The 16,891-nt window shown below is 61.2% G+C and overlaps 1 protein-coding gene across 1 annotated transcript in view; it reads left to right on the plus strand.

The window, feature by feature from the left end:
* The first annotated feature begins 3,551 nt into the window (after window positions 1–3,551).
* Window positions 3,552–16,891, plus strand: part of OSBPL5 (oxysterol binding protein like 5) — a 79,518-nt gene continuing 66,178 nt past the window's right edge. Inside the window, exon 1 of the mRNA XM_019812839.3 lies at window positions 3,552–3,576. Coding sequence (XP_019668398.2) covers window positions 3,562–3,576 — 15 coding nt within the window. The 5' untranslated portion in view covers window positions 3,552–3,561. The remainder of the gene's footprint in view (window positions 3,577–16,891) is intronic.

Below are 16,891 nucleotides of genomic sequence, written 5' to 3' on the forward strand. Positions count from 1 at the left end.
GGATGGGCTTTCTCCCTATGCTAGAATATCGTCCCCGCTGCCCCTCGTGGGGTCCGAAGATCCACCCTTAACATCACACTGTGGGGGTAAGGTGGGGTAAACTGAGGGCGGAATGGAGATTGGCTCCCGGGGCTGGGCTGGCCAGAAGGCTCAGGTGGGAAGAGAGTCTCCAGGTGAAATACGGCTCCAGCCGCCATGCTGACGGGGACTGGGGGACCCACTAGGCCTCCAGGAGACCCTGGGGCCAGGAATGCCACCTCACACCAGGGGCCTGGCAGGGCACCCTTTCTGTTTCTCCATTACGTCATCATCACCATCGCCATCTTCTCCACCATCACTCCTCCTCCCCCTCAAGGCATCCCCAGATCCCTGTCAAGGGTGAAGGGAGGAAGAAGGAAGAGACCCACCCACACCTCCATGGTCCGCATCTCAGCCCATGGCCGCCCTACACCCACCTCTGGGCGCCTCGGCTCCCTCCCCAGCCCCGTGCGCACACACACGCGCACACACACACACACACACACACACAGTCTTCTTCGTTGGGCAGGTCTCTGAGTTCCCGCGACCTGACCTCAGCCACCTCTCAATCCTAACCTGAAACTAGCCTACTCAGCAGGTACACTCACCTGTTCGCAAGCTCAGGCAAGCGTGGGGGGTCAGGAGCCTTGTTTCCAATGTGATATTCCCTGTTTTAGGTAAAGGCCTGTTAGGTGCTCGGGAAACACTAATAGAAGGGGGGAGAAAGGGAGGGGGAGAGGGGAAAGGAAGGGGAAGGAGGGAAGGGAAAGAAGGAGGAAGGAAGGAAGGAAATGGAGGGGGGGGGAAGAGGGAAGGAAAGATATCTGAAGAATCGAGCAGACGTTCCCTCTTGGCCGAGACTCACAAATTTCCTGGAAAATGAAGCTTCCCAAGCCACACGCAGCTTGATTAAGGGCCTCTGCCAAACCCTACGGTTCCGTGAGGTAAGTTTTGTTCCCTTCTCCAGAAAGGACAGAATGTCTGCCCTTGCAATGAAAGGCAACCAAAATGCCCTTCCCGTTCGTCAGACTGGCAGGCTCCCTGCAAACCGATGGCATCCTCAGCGTGCACTGGAGCAAGGTCACTTGAACTCCACTCCACGGACTCCCGACTCCTGGGGCCACATCGCCACGAGGCATGGGTCCCAGAGAAGGCCTCGGACGCCCGCAGGAGTCTGATGGCTGCAGGTCACGCAATTGTCCTCCTCGGCTGTGCTCCGGCCCGAGGAGCGGAGGTCCCACCCCTTGCCCCTCGCACCTGCTTGGGGTGCCCCCTTCCTCCTTGGCGGGAGCGGGACATCGGATGGCCCCATACCCCACACTGTCATGGTGACATCCAGAAGGTTCTAGCTGGCTCCTTCTGGCCTCTGGCACACAGGGCTTCTGTCCTGGGGTCTACAAGGAAGTCTCGGGGGCAAATGCTGGGAGCCCCTCTCTCCGGCTGATGTGTGCAGAATATCCTAGAATGCCCACAAGATGGACGAGACGAAAATGAACGTGACAGATACACCCAGGGACGAGCATCTCTGAAGCCAGGGCAGCGCTGCTTGGTGTCTATGTGGGAGTCAAGACGTTGTGGGGCTGGGTAGGGGGATTGTCAGCCTGTACTTCTCAGGGTTGGGTGTGGGGTGCCCACCCCTGCTCCCGGGATTCCAGGCCATCGTGATGTCAGTGTTGTTCCAGGGATCTTGGATATTATACTGGTGGCTCCTGGCATCGCCTCCCACCAGAGAGGCTTTGGGGGCAGGTCCCGGCCCAGACCAGGGAGGGCTTGGAGGCTGAGGGAGGGGCGGCTCGCAGAGCCGGAGTCTGGGTCTCAAGAGGCCACCCGGCACCCCCGAGCCACAGCCAGTCATCGGGCGTCGCCCCCTGGAAGGGCCTGGGGACTTATAGCCACGGACCTGTGTGGGGACAGGCTGGAGTTCTCCACCCCTGGAGGCAGCTCCAAAACTTCTTTGCTTGTGTGGGGGAGCGAGCTCATTCCTGGGGTTCGAACCCACCCCCCCAGTCCCGCCCCTGCCCTGCTGCCCGTCTCCTGGGGGATCCTGGCCCCTCACTGCTCTCAAGATGGGAAGTCACCTGCCTCACCTGCCACGTGTCAGTCTCATCTTCTGCCAACCCCTCTGTGTGCGCACACACACACACACACATGCACACGCTCTCCCGGCCCCCCTCACCCCGAGGGTCTCCGTGAGCCTCGTTAAGCCACAGCTGTCCCTCCCCTCTGCGGCACATCAGACGTGAGGCTGGGGTTCGCCATCATCTGAGACATCCTGTCAGTGACCGGGATAATTGAGCCTCGGGAGGGACCCCGTGTCCACATCTGCAGAATGGGAGCTCGCCACCTGCCGGGAAGCCTTCTTGTGGGGATCAAACGAGAGAAAGAACGGTTTGCGGTGTGTTTATTGAGCACTTACTACATACCATCAACTCGGCTACATCTCCCTGCACAGATCATCTCCCCACGGCCCCATGAGGTCCGGTAAACTGAGGCACCGGGAGGCTGAGGGACCTGCCCCGGGGTCCGAGGGTGCTGTTTACCAGGCCACACGGGGCAGAGGTGGACGGGACAAGCTCCAGCCGTGCAGAAGGTGGACTGAGCCCACCACCCGCCCCCAAGCCCGCACGGGGTCACCTGCATGTTGGGGACCTGCCGCTCTCCCAATCCAACCTCCCAGACAAGGCTTGTCAACCTTCCCTCCCTCCGGCAATGCTGCAGACGTAGTCCTGGGCGGGGCTGGCAGGTGAGGGGTGAGCAGGGCTGGGCTGGGCAGGGGAGGGTGGACAGAGCAGGGATGGGCAGGACCAGCCTGGGCTGGGCTGGGTGTGGTGCTGGGAAGGAGCTGGATGCCCCAGGGGGGTGGGGAATTACCCTAGGATACAGGAGGGCTCTCCGGTGCCCCTGACTTGCTGTGTGACCCCAGCAGTCGCCCACCCTCTCTGTGCTCCAGGAGGAGAGGCCACGGGAGGTCGCGAGGGCGCCCTGACAGGAGGGTCTTCTAGGCGGTTCCCACTGCAATCCCTAAACCAACCTGCCCCAGAGAAGGCGAGGCTGCTGGGGGTGTTAGGTAACAGCCCGGCGTCACCTCGTGTACCTCGGAAGGACGCAGCCACGCTGGAACCAGATCCTCCTGGCGTCCGGGAGGCAGCTTCAGCAGCCGGTCCTGCCGGTGGGGCTGGGGCAGGAGGCGACAGCTGCGGCTTCCGGAGAGTGCAAGGGGGGGAGCTGTGAGGACAGCGAGGATGCTGACCTCCACAGCCCCCGGGAGCTGAGGTCCCCTGCGGTCACCCCCTGACCCTGCCGGCCACCGCACCCTGCCCCCTGCCGCACAGCCCCCCGGGACCGCCCCCCGTCCCCGGCCACCAGTCAGACACTCCCTGCGCACCTTGGCCAGCTCAGGAGCGGCAGGGTCCCCTCCAAGAAGACCCGGCTGGGGGCCCCCGGGGTCCGTGGCATTGGCTGAGCCATCTGGCTGGCACAGCCGTGAGGCAGGCGGTGGAGCAGAGGAGACCAGCCCGGAGCGGGGAGCGAGCCTGCGCCCCTATGCCTTGCTGCACGGTGAGTGCCGCCTGGGGAGGGGGCTCCCCCGGGCCCGCGGGGAAGGGCCACGCGGCAGGTGGGGGTGGTGGGCGCTGTGGACTTGGGGAATCTGGAGCCGCGTGGGGAGGGGGCCGGGGAGCGGCAGGTGGCGGGAGCGCCCGGTTTTCTGCTGACTTCTTCCAAGTTCCCTGGGGGCTGGCGCGCCGGCCAGCCTGGTGCTGGCTTTGCCCGGCGCCCCCAGCCGTGCCGGGCCACCGGCGTCCCGCGGCCGAGCCGAGTGGGCAGCGGGGCCAGGGCGGCCGCACCGTGCTGCATTGCACCCACGTCCCGGGCGCTCGCTCGGGCCGGCGCCACCTCCAGGGGACCTGGGCCGGCCTCCCTTCCCGGGCGGGGACGCCTGGCAGGACGGGAGCTTGGGGACTTGTGGGCAGACAAGCGCCCCCTTCGTGGTCACTTGGGAAGCACGCCCATCCCTTCGCAGCGACTTTTGGAGGCTTTGCCCTCAACAATTTCTTTTTTAAAAACCAGACTTGGGAGAGGGGGCATTGGCAGAATGGAGGACCAGGCGGAGAGGTGCTCAGGGCGGTGAGGGGGAGATCCTGGGCCTGGGGGGAGACTGTGGGGTCCGCGGGGTCTGCTTCCCCGGCCCCTGAGGCTGGCGGGGGGGACCCTGTGCAGAGCCGGTTCTCCGGGACACCGTGCGGGGCCTGGACGCCCCTCGTGCTGGAGGAAGCCTGGCCTCAGGCCTGAGATCTCAGGGGGAGCTGACCCCCAGCCTGAGGTCCAGGGACCCCCGGCATCACGGGGGGGGGGACAGTGCCGACCGATGCTCCCGTGTGGGACAGCACTGAGGTGCTGGGGGAAGGAGCAAACCCAGCCCCCTCCCGGCTCCACGTTTGGGTGAGTTCCTCACTTCTCCGAGTTTCGTGGCGGCTGCATAGATGTGCCCGTGCCAGGGCAGGCCGATGCCCTCCGGGTGCCCGGGAAGGTCAGCGCCCGCGCCTCCGAGGCCTCCACCGAGGCGCTCCCTCCTCCTGCCTTTACGTAACGAGAGGCGGCTGCAGCCAAGGCACGCGGTTCAGAACACGGGGCAGGGGGCGCTGTTAGCACCCTCGGGGCAGTAGCGGCCCCTCGGGACCCTGGGTGGGCCGTGGGGGGAGAGGCTTCTGGGCTGGAGGTTTCTCCGGGGGAGAGCAAGTCCGCAGAGCTGGCGGGCCAAACGGGCGCTGCATGGAGGCGCTGTGGGGCCCGGTCCCCGTCGTCCACCTTCCTCCCAGCTTCGTGTCCCGGGCCACGCCCGCATCCGCTCTGTGCCTTGCCTTCCCTGTCTGTGAAATGGGATGGTGGTATGAATACTCGTGCGGGCCTGGCCAGTCGTGTGAGAGTTAGGCGAGCCCGTGGGGGGGTGGGGGGCGGGGGAGAGTGGCTGGCACGTCGTGACCTCACGCTTTGTGTGCGTCAGCTGTGGTCACGGGCCCTTTAAACAATCGTGAGCTTTGCTTTATTTAACTTTTTTTAGAGAGAGAGAAAACGAGCAGGGGAGAGGGGCAGAGGGAGAGAGAATGTGCTCAGCGCGGAACCCGGCACGGGGCTCGATCCCATGACCCCGGAATCGCGCCCCGCGCCGAAATCAAGAGGCGGACGCTCAACTGACTGAGCCCCCGGGGCGCCCCGACAACCATTAGCTTTGCCGTGTGTCTTCTACTCGCCTTGGAGGGCAGACACGTCTCAGGTAGTTAGGGGGCTCCTGAAAGGCTTGTAGGGACGAGACCCTGTGCCCACAGGCCGGGTGCTTAAAGTCCCTGTGCTCGGTGAGATGCTCCGGGTACGCGAGGCTACACAGAAGGCTCTCTGGGGGTGCCTGGCGTCGCTCTGGGCTCTGACCCCGGGGCACCTGCCCCCACGGCCGGGCTGAGCCCCCATCCCAGCAGGTAAGACCCCTCCACCCGAGGCCAGCAGGGCAGCCACCCAGACCTCCCCGGGGAGCTTCCTGGCCTCCACGGCAAGGGGATATCAGGTCTGCTCGGCGCCCCGTCCCCTGAAGGGGCCCCAGGCTGGGCGGTGACCCTCTTAGGAGACTGTGTGCCTCTCCCAGGGCCGGACCCTACCCGCTGCCCCTCAGAGCACGCTGCTCTTGGTTCCTCGACATTCCCAGGCCTCCGGCTGGCTCCCCGCCTTGGCCGCCTGCGTGGAGGAGGTGAGGAGAGGAATACCAAGCAGGCGACTCAGGCCCCAAGCTCCTCGCCCACAGCCAGGGAAGGAGGAGAGCAGAGAGAGCAGAGGGAGCCAGGCGTTGGGCCCGGGCCCCTCCCCGCCACCCCCGGGGGTCAGAGCCTGGCCTCTCCCCACAGGAGGGGCTGCGGGGCCACTGGAGGTGTTCCTACCACCTTTGGGTGGAGCCTCCGGCTGGTGAGATTTAAGGTCTCTTCTGCAGGGAACCTGTGGCCAACCAAGGGCAGGGCCGAGGTGGGGGGGGGGGGGGCTGGGAGCTGGCGGGAGTCAGAGGAAGAGGTGAAGGTACTAGACATTTTGGGGGTACAGTTGGGCCTGTGTGAGCAATGAGGGGGGGACAAGCCTCCTGGCTGGGCTCCTGCTTCCCTTCCCAAGGAGCCACCAGGGACTGAGACCATCCGGGTCCCACATGGGCCTCCTGTCCCACCCCCAGCCCCCACCGAGGGCTCGGCAGAGGTCCCTCCCCCTCTCTCTCCCCTGGGCGAAGCCAGGGCAGGCAATGATGCCCAGCCCCTGCCAGCCAGAAGAGCCCGCTCTCTGCCCAGCCCCAGGGTGACCCTGGATGTGTCCCAGGGCCCTTCTGGGCCTTGATTTCCAGCTGGCAAATTTCACATCTCAGCTGGCAGACTGAGTCAGAAGAAGCCAGCGTCTTCCAGATGGCAGGCCTCAGCTGTCCCATCCATCCCTGTCACACACACGTCCGTCCTCCAGACCCCTGCCGCCCCGAGCCCCGGGTCCCTGGCTCTCCCCCTCCCATCCCTTGGGCCGCCCCGGCTCCCGTGTCTCTGGGCTCCTTCCCCAGCTCACTGGGGCCCTGAGGACTGGCTCAGCAGGAGGCCGGCTCCCACCCCGGGAAAGGAACCCACCGTCTCACCAGGGAACCCCTGAGAGATCGGCCCTTCCGTCAATCGGCCTTGCTTGCTTGCTCCAAGCATAACAGCCGGGGCCCGCCGGACCCCATGTGGGATGCACGCCCCTTCTCTGACCGGCGGCTCGTCTGTCTGTCCGGCCATGGCTGTTTTCAGCAAACATTTATGGGCACTGTCCTGTGTAACCTCCTTCGGGGCCAGGAAGGGCAGGGAAGAGCTGCACACGGCCCCCATCCGGCCCCCACGGCACCGCGGGCCCCAGAAAAGAGCTGACAAGATGGGGAATAGAGCAGTGGGGCACGCGGAGCACAGGGCTCTGTGATGATCGCTGTGACCATGCCTCCCTCCTGCTTCCTGAGGGCACTGCCCTGGGGCCTCCCTGAACCCCCACAACTCCCTGTGAGTAAGGGCCCCATGACCCCATTTCACAGCTGGGGAAACGGAGGCACGCGGCAGTCGTAGTGGTCAGCTAGTGCCGTGGAACAAATTGTCACAAACATGCGGCTTAAGATGACCCCCAGCTACGGGGCGCCTGGGGGCTCCGTCGGGTCAGCATCCGACTCTTGATTTCAGCTCAGCTCACCCTCCCACGGTTCGTGAGTTCGAGCCCTGGGTCGGGCTCTGTGCTGACAGCTCGGAGCCTGCTTGGGATTCTCTGTCTCCTTTTCCCTCTGCTCCTCCCCCTCTCTCTCTGTGCGTGCGTCAATAAATAAATATTTAAAAACAGAACTGACCCCCAGCTACTGTTTCCTGTGCTCAGAGCCCCACAGACAGAAATCACGTTGCCAGCTGGGCTCCTCCTGATTCGGGTTATTGGCCGAATTCGATTCCCTGCAGCTGTAGGACTGAGGTCCCGTCCGTTCCCTCGCGGACTGCCAGCCGGCCGCCCCGAGTTCCCTGCCACGGGGTTCCTCTACCTGCAAGCCGGCCATGGAGACCCTCTCTTGTGCAGAGGCCTCTCTCACTCAGGAGCCCCCCCTCCCCCGGGTCTGACCCCCGGTTTCCCTTTCCATGAACCCAAAGTCAACCAAGCAGGGGGCTCGCATCCCTGTCGCCAAATCATACGACGACATCCCAGGAGCCACGCCTCCTACACTCACAGGCTCCAGGCCCAAGAAGGGTCTTCGGGTCCCCCTCAAATTCCACCCGCCCCGACGTTCGGTAACTTTCGAGGTCAAACGGTTCGCGCAGGGCAGAGTGGCCGTCACCAACCCAGGAGGCCCAGTCCCAGGGAATCAGCCCCCCAGGGAGGGAGTCCTGAGCCCAGGCCACCAGGCACCAGGAGACACATGTGTGCGGGCACCCGGGGGCCACGACAGAGCACGGAGCGTGGCCTGGAGAGCCATGGAGGAGGCCTCGGAGGTGTGCAGGGAGCAAACAGCCCGGCGGCAGAAGCGGGGCCGCCTCCAGACCCAGCGTGCGGCTGCCCGGACGAGGGGCCGAGGGAAGCCCCTGGAAGGTGTTGGACAGAACTGAGCAGGGGGGAGACGCCTCCCTCCCTCCGAGGCCCTGCGAGGATCTGCAGTGGTTGGGGGCGCGGCGAGGCCCTGGAGAGGAGGCACAGCGCCCTGCCCTGCCGATGGGGAAGTTTGGGAGCAAGCAGGGAGGGGCTGCTGAGAGTGGGCCCAGCTTGACCTTGGGCGGGCTGGTTAAGTTCCGCCCGTCTGCTCGCAGTCTGTCTGCCCAAATGGCGCCCAGGAGGTGGGACCTTCCTGCTTCACTCCCCAGGGGGGTCGAAAGGTGCACCCAGGGCTCCGTCCAGGGCACCTTGGTAATAACTGCGGGGCCGAGCCAACTCGAACCCGCCACCTGCCGGCCCACCTGCAGAGCAGACCAGCTCCCAGGGCCCCTGCAAAGAGAGGGAAGCCAGGCCCCAGGGGCCCCGCACCCTGGGAGACGGTGGAGCCACAGCTACATTCGCTCAGAGCCTCCTGCCCGGGGCCCGGGGCCTGCGGGCCGCCCCCACCGCTATCCGGACACCCTGCAGCCTTCGGGAGCCACGGGCCTCGGCTCGACGTCCTTGTCAGCTGTGCGAAGGAGAAGTCAGGACCAGCAGGCCCTCCTGGCTCAGACGGGGCCTGTCAGCTGCTGAAATCCCAGCTCACTCCTCCCCGTCCCCGGCCTGGCGAGGCTGTCTCCTCTCCCTCTTCTTGCGCAAGCTCCTTCTCATTTCTGTCGGCCCTGCCCGAGTTCTCTGCAACATCCGGAGGGTGCAGGGCACACGGGTGGGCGAGGCAGGGGTTGCTGCGGCCGGTGCATCAGCAAGGAGGCCTTGCAAGGTGCCAGGCGCCGGGCTAAGGGCTTCCCACAGATGCCATCGCCGAACGCGCGGCCGGACCGCCTTGGTGTCCGCGCCGGGAAACCTTCGGGGGGGATCTGGAGATCCTTATGGGCGGCACCTCGCTGCAGGGGCTCAGAGTCAAGCCAGAAAGTCAACAAAGTCACGAGAGCTGGGTGGGTGGGGAGGGGGGGCAGGGGGGCCAAACAGGTGTGAGCAGGAGGGACAGGCGCTCCCCGAAGCAGGTGGTGAGGGCCTGGGCCCACGGCCTGCTGGGATCCTGAGCTGGTGAGCCCCCCACCCAGCCCCTCTCCTCTGCTGCACCTGAGATGTTTTCTCCTTTCTCCAGGCCGGAGTGGTTTGGCCACTCACAGGCCAAGTGATCAAAACCCGGCCTCAGGGCCCTTCTGACACCGGCTGGTCACCTGTCACCCCCTCATGAGCCCGCCTAAGACCCTTGTCAGGGCCCTGGGGTGCCTCAGTCTTCCACCTGCACCCCTAGGTGCGTATCAGTGTCCTGGGGCGGCTGTAACCAAGCCCCCAGACAGGGGGCTGAACAGCAGGCATTTAGCGCCTCCCAGACCTGGAGGCTGCAGGTCTGAGATCACGGCCTAGGTAAGGCTGCTTCCTCCCAGGGGCCGAGGGGAAGTCTGGTCCAGGCGCCTCTCCCGCTTCTGGCGGTCGGTCCTAGGCGATCTCCGGCGTGTCTTGGCCGGCAGACGCATCACGGCATCCCTGCCTGGTGTCCCCGGCCGGCCGCTTCCTGCAGGTGAGCGTAGCCGGTAGGGGGGTGAGCGCCCTCCCTAAGCAAGCCCTCCGCAGCCAGCCCCAGCCCCGCACGCCCACCCCCACCGGGCGGCTTCCAGCCTGTTCTCGCCCCGCCCCGGGCATGCGTGAGATTTTCCCTGCTCCCCACTTCTCCCTGAGCAGCTTCCTTCTTCCCAGTGACCAGCAGAGGTCACCGTGGGGTAAGGGTTTGCGGAACTGGCCACTGGAGATTCTGTGGGATCGCCCAATCCTTGCCATCCTTTCGGTGCGGAGCTGCAGGGGGGAGGCGGGTGCAGGAGGAGCAGGTGGGCGGGGCCGAGGCCAGGCTGGAGCCAGAGGCTGCCTAGTTCACAAGGTGAGAGCCCCTTGACAGGCAGGGGGGACAGCTCTGTGCGTTGGTGAGTTGATGACGATCGCTGTGAAGGACCAGGGCCAATGCCAGCACCAGTCCTCACCCGTCTTGACCGCTGAGACACCACGGAGCATTAACGGAGCGCCTACTGGATGCCGGGCACAGGGCCCTGCTGTTCACGGGCATTCTCTCATGGAACCCTCCTGAAAACCTGGCCAAGAAGGGGTGTTAAAATTTCCATTTTACAGGAGGGGGGAGTCTGAGGCTTGTTGAACAACCTGCTGGGCCGTCTGCCAGAATAAAGTTTCAGAGACACCTGACCCATCATCCTCACCTTTCCCCACCCCCGCCCCATGGCTATTCTTTTTTTATTTTATTTTATTTTTAAAATTTACATCCAAGTTAGTTAGCATATAGGGCAACCATGATTTCAGGAGTAGATTCCTTAGTGCCCCTCCCCCATTTAGCCCCTCCGCCCCTCACAACCCCCCCAGTAACCCTCTGTTTGTTCTCCATATTTAAGAGACTCTTATGTTTTGTCCCCCTCCCTGTTTTTATATTATTTTTGCTTCCCTTCCCTTATGGTCATCTGTTCTGTCTCTTAAAGTCCTCCTATGAGCGAAGTCATATGACATTTGTCTTTCTCTGCCTAATTTCGTTTAGCGTAATACCGTCTAGTTCCGTCCACGTAGTTGCAAATGGCAAGATTTCATTCTTTTTGATGGCCGAGTAAGACTCCGTTGTATCTATATCCCACATCTTCTTGATCCATTCATCCATCAGTGGCCATTTGGGCTCTTTCCATCCTTTGGCTGTTGTCGATAGGGCTGCTATAAACATGGGGGTGCGTGTGTCCCTTCGAAACAGCACACCTGTATCCCGTGGATAAATGCCTCGTAGTGCGATTGCTGGGTCGTAGGGTAGTTCTATTTTTAGTTTTTGGAGGAACCTCCGTACTATTTTCCAGCGTGGCTGCACCAGCTTGCATTCCCACCAGCAGTGCAAAAGAGACCCTCTCTCTCCGCATCCTCGCCAACATCTGTCGTTGCCTGAGTTGCTCATGGGAGCCATTCTGACCGGTGTCAGGTGGTGTCTCGCTGTGGTTTTGATGTGTATTTTCCTGATGGTGAGTGATGTGGAGCATTTTTTCATGTGTCAGTCGGCCATCTGGAGGTCTTCTTTGGAGAAGTGTCTATTCATGTCTTTTGCCCATTTCTTCTCTGGATTATTTTTTGGGTGTTGAGTTTGATAAATTCTTTATAGATTTTGGATACTAACCCTTTATCTGATATGTTGTTTGCAAATACCTTCTCCCATTCCGTCGGTTGCCTTTCAGTTTTGCTGATTGTTTCCTTCGCTGTGCAGAAGCTTTTGATTTTGATGAGGTCCCAATAGTTCATTTTTGTTTCTGTTTCCCTTGCTTCCGGAGACGTGTGGAGTAAGAAGTTGCTGCGGCCGAGGTCAAAGAGGTTTCTTGCTGCTTTCTCCTCAAGGACTTTGATGGCTTCCTGTCTTACACTTAGGACTTTCATCCATTTTGAGTTTATTTTTGTGTCTGGTGTAAGAAAGTGGTCCGGGTTCATTCTTCTGCGTGTCGCTGTCCAGTTTTCCCAGCACCCCTTGCTGAAGAGACTGTCTTTATTCCATCGGATATTCTTTCCTGCTTTGTCAAAGATTAGTTGGCCATACGTTTGTGGGTCCACTTCTGGGTTCTCTATTCTGTTCCATTGACCTGAGTGTCTGTTCTTGTGCCAGGACCATACTGTCTTGATGATGACAGCTTTGTGATACAGCTTGAAGTCCGTATTCTTTTTTTAAAAAAATTTTTTAACATTTATTTATTTTTGAGAGACAGAGAGAGAGACAGAGTGTGAGCAGGGGAGGGGCAGACAGAGAGAGGGAGACACAGACTCCGAAACAGACTCCAGGCTCCAGGCTCTGAGCTGTCAGCACAGAGCCCAACGCGGGGCTTGAATCCACGAACCGTGAGATCATGACCTGAGCCTAAGTCGGATGCTCAACTGACTGAGCCCCCCCGGAACCCCTGTCCACAAACCCCTTTCGGATCAAGATGAATAAGGTTGTGCCTCCCAGTAAGAATGCCGAGCTTCTTAGTGAAAGATCCCAGATAAGCTACTGGCAAGCATTCACATCCTTAGTGTGAATTAGCAGGGAGAGAGCTGTTCCGACCAGGTCAGAATAGCACTCAGAGCCCTGGGTGTCCAGGAGCCATTAAGCATATCCAGAGAACCTCATACTGGGTTTCGGGAGGGGGGGGGGTCCCTAAGTAAGGGAGTGCACCTGCAGGAGAGCCCCAGAAAACAGCAATACCCCACTGGCCCTGCAGAGAGAGAGAGGAGCCGTCACCCTCACCCCTGCCCACCCGGGAACCAGGGGGCACGTGGCAGGGCTGCAGAGACGGGCCCCTGGTTCTGCCGGAGCACAGCCTTCCCTCTGCCCATCTCAGCAGGGGCCCCTGGCCAGCCTGGAGGCAGGGCAGGGGACAGAGGGGCTGCGGAGGCGAGGAGGGTGCCGCGGAGAAGCCAGAGTCCACAGATGCGTGGAGCTCACTTGGGCCCGCCGAGAAGACTCCATCCCCGGGGCCCGTACTCGGGGCTGGGGCAGAGGTGCCCACTGGGAGGGTCCCCTTTCTGCCGCTCCTCTCTCTCACCAGGAAAGGGGTGGCCTGCCCTGGGTTGGGGGGGGCAGGGATCATCGTTCCTAGAGTGCCCCCATCTTTGTTTGTCAGGAAGGCTCTGACCCAGGGTCCCTAAAGACCTACCCTGGCCGGAGGCCAGAAAGTGCAGGAAACAGCACTCGGGCCAGGGGGAAGGGGTGGGGCTGGCTGCAGGCCTGGGCCACGCACCGCCCCCCCCCCTCCACCCCCGTCCCTGAGACGTGGGACCCCGTGCCAGCTGCACCCGGACTGTGTCCCTAGGGCTGGGGGCTCCTGCTCACTCTGCACACACAGGCCCGCTCTCAGATGCGCCAGCCTCTTCCCCTCCCCTCCGGGTGCAGGGGGGACCCCTGGTGACTTTCTGGGGTCACAGACCCCTGGCGGGTCCGCCCTGCTCCTCCCTTGCGTACCCCCGCCCCGAGCCCAGAGCTGGAATCCCAGCAGCCCACAGGGGTGGGGGGAGTATGCCACTCGCAGTGCTTTGCTCCAAGTGACCTATTTCTAAAATAGAGAGGCGTTTGTGCGTGTGTTGGGGGCGGGGGTCATGTACCCACACCCACCGGACCTCCTGCTTCCGCACAAGGACAGCAGCCAGATCCAGCCAAGCCGTCCCTCCCTCCTTGCTCCTTCCATTCCACGATCCTTCGTAAGCGGCGGGGGGAGACCTTCGCGCCCCAGAACCCGCGCGTCTGGCATTCGGTTCCCCGGGCCCTGGCTCAGTAAGTGAGCCAATTTGAGCTGAGCTGTCTGTGGCCCGTGGCTTTGCAGGTTGGGGGCCCCCCCAAGGGACCCAGTTCATCTGCCTGGCTGTGCATTTGCGTCACCTGGGGTGCTTGTAAAACTCCACCCCCTCCCACCAATTACCCAGGAGCCCCTGGGAATGGGGGTTGGGGGGGGAGGCCCTCTGCTACTCTGCACCTCAGGGTCCTGGGCGGGCTCCTAGGTGTCGGGGAGGGGCTTTATGGAAGGAGGTGGGGACTCCAGAGCCCCGACTTGGAAACCAGGTTGGAAATAAGAGGGGCCGAGTGACCCCAGCGCGGCTGTCTGGGGAGCCACCCGCAGAGAGCAGATTCATATCTTCGTGATTGGCGTGGACAAAACCTCCCTGTCCAGAACCCGAAGAGCAAAATTCCCCAGGACCAAGGACCTCAGAACCCCCTCCTTCTCACAGGCTGGACCGTGAGCCCCGCCAAGCCCCCAGTCCCCTCAAGAGCCCGACAACCCACACAGGTGGGGCTCCAAGGGGACTCGGGGGAGGTGAGTGAGTCAGGGGATGTCCGGGAGGGCTTCCAGGAGGAAGCGAGGCCAGGGCCCAGAGCTGAGGGAGGGGTGGGCTCACGAGTAAAGCGGCCCAGCCTGGGAGCAGAGCGTCCCTGCGGAGGGAGGATGCCAGGCACACGCCAGGCTGAAGGACGTGCCTTTCCGTCCTTCTATTGTTTCCCCCTTCACATTCTTGGCCCACGTGCAGTCAAGTCCTGGCATCAGCTCCCGCATTCACACCCCTTGGCTTCGTTCGAGAAGCCGCGGGTTCCCAGACGGCCCGCGGGGACCGCTCCCCGCCTCGCTCAGAGCCATCCCGCTGCACAGCCCTTCCGACGAAGCCAGGCCGGGGAGTGGGCACCGGATTTGCCGCCCACTGCCCACGTTTTGAGCCCCCGATGGAGCGGACGAGCTGATCTTCTGGGCCACCTGCCTCTCCTCTTATGGAACCGTAGCTGCTCCCCAAACCGCATTCCGCGGCCACCGTTTTCCGGACCTCGTGCTCCCATTTATGTTGACGTCAGCCGGACCTCGTGAACACCCGGGATCGGAAGGCTTCGAAACCCGTGGTTCCCTTTCAAGCCACGTTTATTTTCGTTAATGAAAACCTTCAAAGAAGAAACTCGCCCTCACCCACACCTGCATCGTGGAATCCGGAGCTGGCAGGATGAGGCAGGCACAGCCCGGCTTCCCCAGGCAGCGGTGTCACCCGCGCGGGAGGCTGCCGCCGCCGGCTCGCCCACACACACGCATCAAGAGTCAACGGTGCGATCCCCTCCCACCGAGACAGGCTGCAGCCTCCGAATCCTGGAGGGAATGCACTGGAACCTGGTTCTGCCCCTGGCGCCGTTCAAAACGGGGCAGTACTTTTGAGCGTCCCAGCTGGAGCTCAGGTGGGCTTATGCCGGTTACAGTGCATTGGGATCCTCACCTCCTATGATATACACAACAGACCTCTGTTAACGTGACCTAAGTGTGTGTGTGTGTGTGTGTGTGTGTGTGTGTGTAGCTTCCGTATTGCATGCAGTAACAACTTAATGAGGATCTCCTTCAGACAATATTTGGCTTTATTAAGAGCCCTGGGTAGGTCCTGTAGCGTTAAGGTCAAATGCCCTCCAAGACGCACCCAGAATAGCGTTTTGCCGCCTGTCTGGGCTTCCCTTAGACACAAAATAGGCCATCACGATGGGCTTTTGTGAACATTTGTTTCTTCCACATCTCCCCTGGCTGCAGTGCACCAACCGCACTCTCCGTGGACGCCTGCCTGGGCTCGGGGGGGAGCTGCTCGGGGAGCCGCGGGAAGGGCGCTGCTCCTATGACAGTCACCATCTGTCCTGAGGGGCGTGAGGCAGTATCTCCTTGTGGCCTTGATTTGCATGTCCCTGGGGACTGGCGATGTCCTGCGTCTTCCCATGTGCTTATTGGCCATTCATGCGTCTCTTCAAGCCCTTTGCCCGTTTTCAAATCGAATCCCTTGTTGTTGAGTTGTAGATCTTTATGTATGCTGGATACTAATCCCTCCTCCGGTGTGTGCAGAGATTTTCTCCTTCTGTGGGTCCCTTCTCACTCGGCGGGTGGTGTTCTGTGATGCACAAAAGTTTTCAGTCTTAAGTCCAGTTTGTCTACTTTTTCTTCTGTTACCTGTGCCCTTGGCGACACATCCAAGAAATCGCTGCCCAACCCAGGGTCATGAGGCTTCCCCCCCCCCCCCCGTGTTTTCCTCTGGGCATTCTTTCTATAGCTCTTACATTTAGGGCTTTGATCCATTGAGTGAATTTCTGTACATGGTGTGAGGTAGGGTCCAACTTCACTCTCCTGCACGTGCGTGTCGGGTACCCCCAAGACCATTCCTGAAAGTCCCCCCATTGGACGGTCTTGGCAGAATCTGGCAGAATCTTGCAGATTGTTCGACCACGTGTGAGGGTTGGCCTCTGGGCTCTCATCCGTTCCATCAGGCTGTGCGTCTCTCTTTATGCCACTGCCGCGTTGTTTTGATAACGTAGCTTTGTCAGAAGTTTTGAAATCAGGAAGCGTAGATCCTTCAGCTTTGTTCTTCTTATTCAGTATCGTTTTGGCTGTTCGGGGGTCCTCATGATGTCATATGGATTTTTGGATGGATTTTTCTATTTCTGCAAAAAAGTCATTGGGATTTTGCTAGAGATTGCATTGGGTCTGTAGATTGCTTTCAGGAGTATTGAAATCTTTTTTTAATGTTTATTTACTTTTGAGGAGGGGGAGGGGCAGAGAGAGAGAGGGAGGGAGAAAGAGAGAATCCTGAGCAGGCTCCATGCTGTCAGCGTGGAACCTGATGCAGGGCTCGATCTCACGACCCTGGGATCATGATCTGAGCAGAAATCAAGAGTCAGGGGCGCCTTGGTGGCTCAGTCGGTTAAGCGACCGGCTTCGGCTCAGGTCATGATCTCGCGGTCAGTGAGTTCAAGCCCCGCGTCGGGCTCTGTGCTGCCAGCTCGGAGCCCGGAGCCTGCTTCTGATTCTGTGTCTCCCTCTCTCTGACCCTCCCCCGTTCATGCTCTGTCTCTGTCTCAAAAATAAATAAATGTTAAAAAAAAATTAAAAAAAAAAAAAAGAGTCAGACGCTCAACCAGCTGAGCCACCCAGGTGCCCCAAGTCGTACTGACATCTTAATGGGCAGTTTCTTTTTGCCCTGGGCCCTTTTCACCTGCTAACCAGGTTTGGGGTCTGAAGGGAGAGAGGTCACTGCAGAAAAGTAGATACACAGCTTGTCAGAGTCTAGTCCCGTGTGGCCTGTCACAGCAGCCGCTGGTCACACTGGCCCAGGCAAACCGATGCCATATTCATTAAGATTCAGTTCCCCGGTCACACAGCCATATTCCAAGTGCTTGGCAAACCACACGTGGCTGGTGGCCACCAAAGTG

Source organism: Felis catus, chromosome D1, assembly GCF_018350175.1.
Source record: "Felis catus isolate Fca126 chromosome D1, F.catus_Fca126_mat1.0, whole genome shotgun sequence".
In the NCBI taxonomy this organism is placed as follows: Eukaryota; Metazoa; Chordata; class Mammalia; order Carnivora; family Felidae; genus Felis; species Felis catus.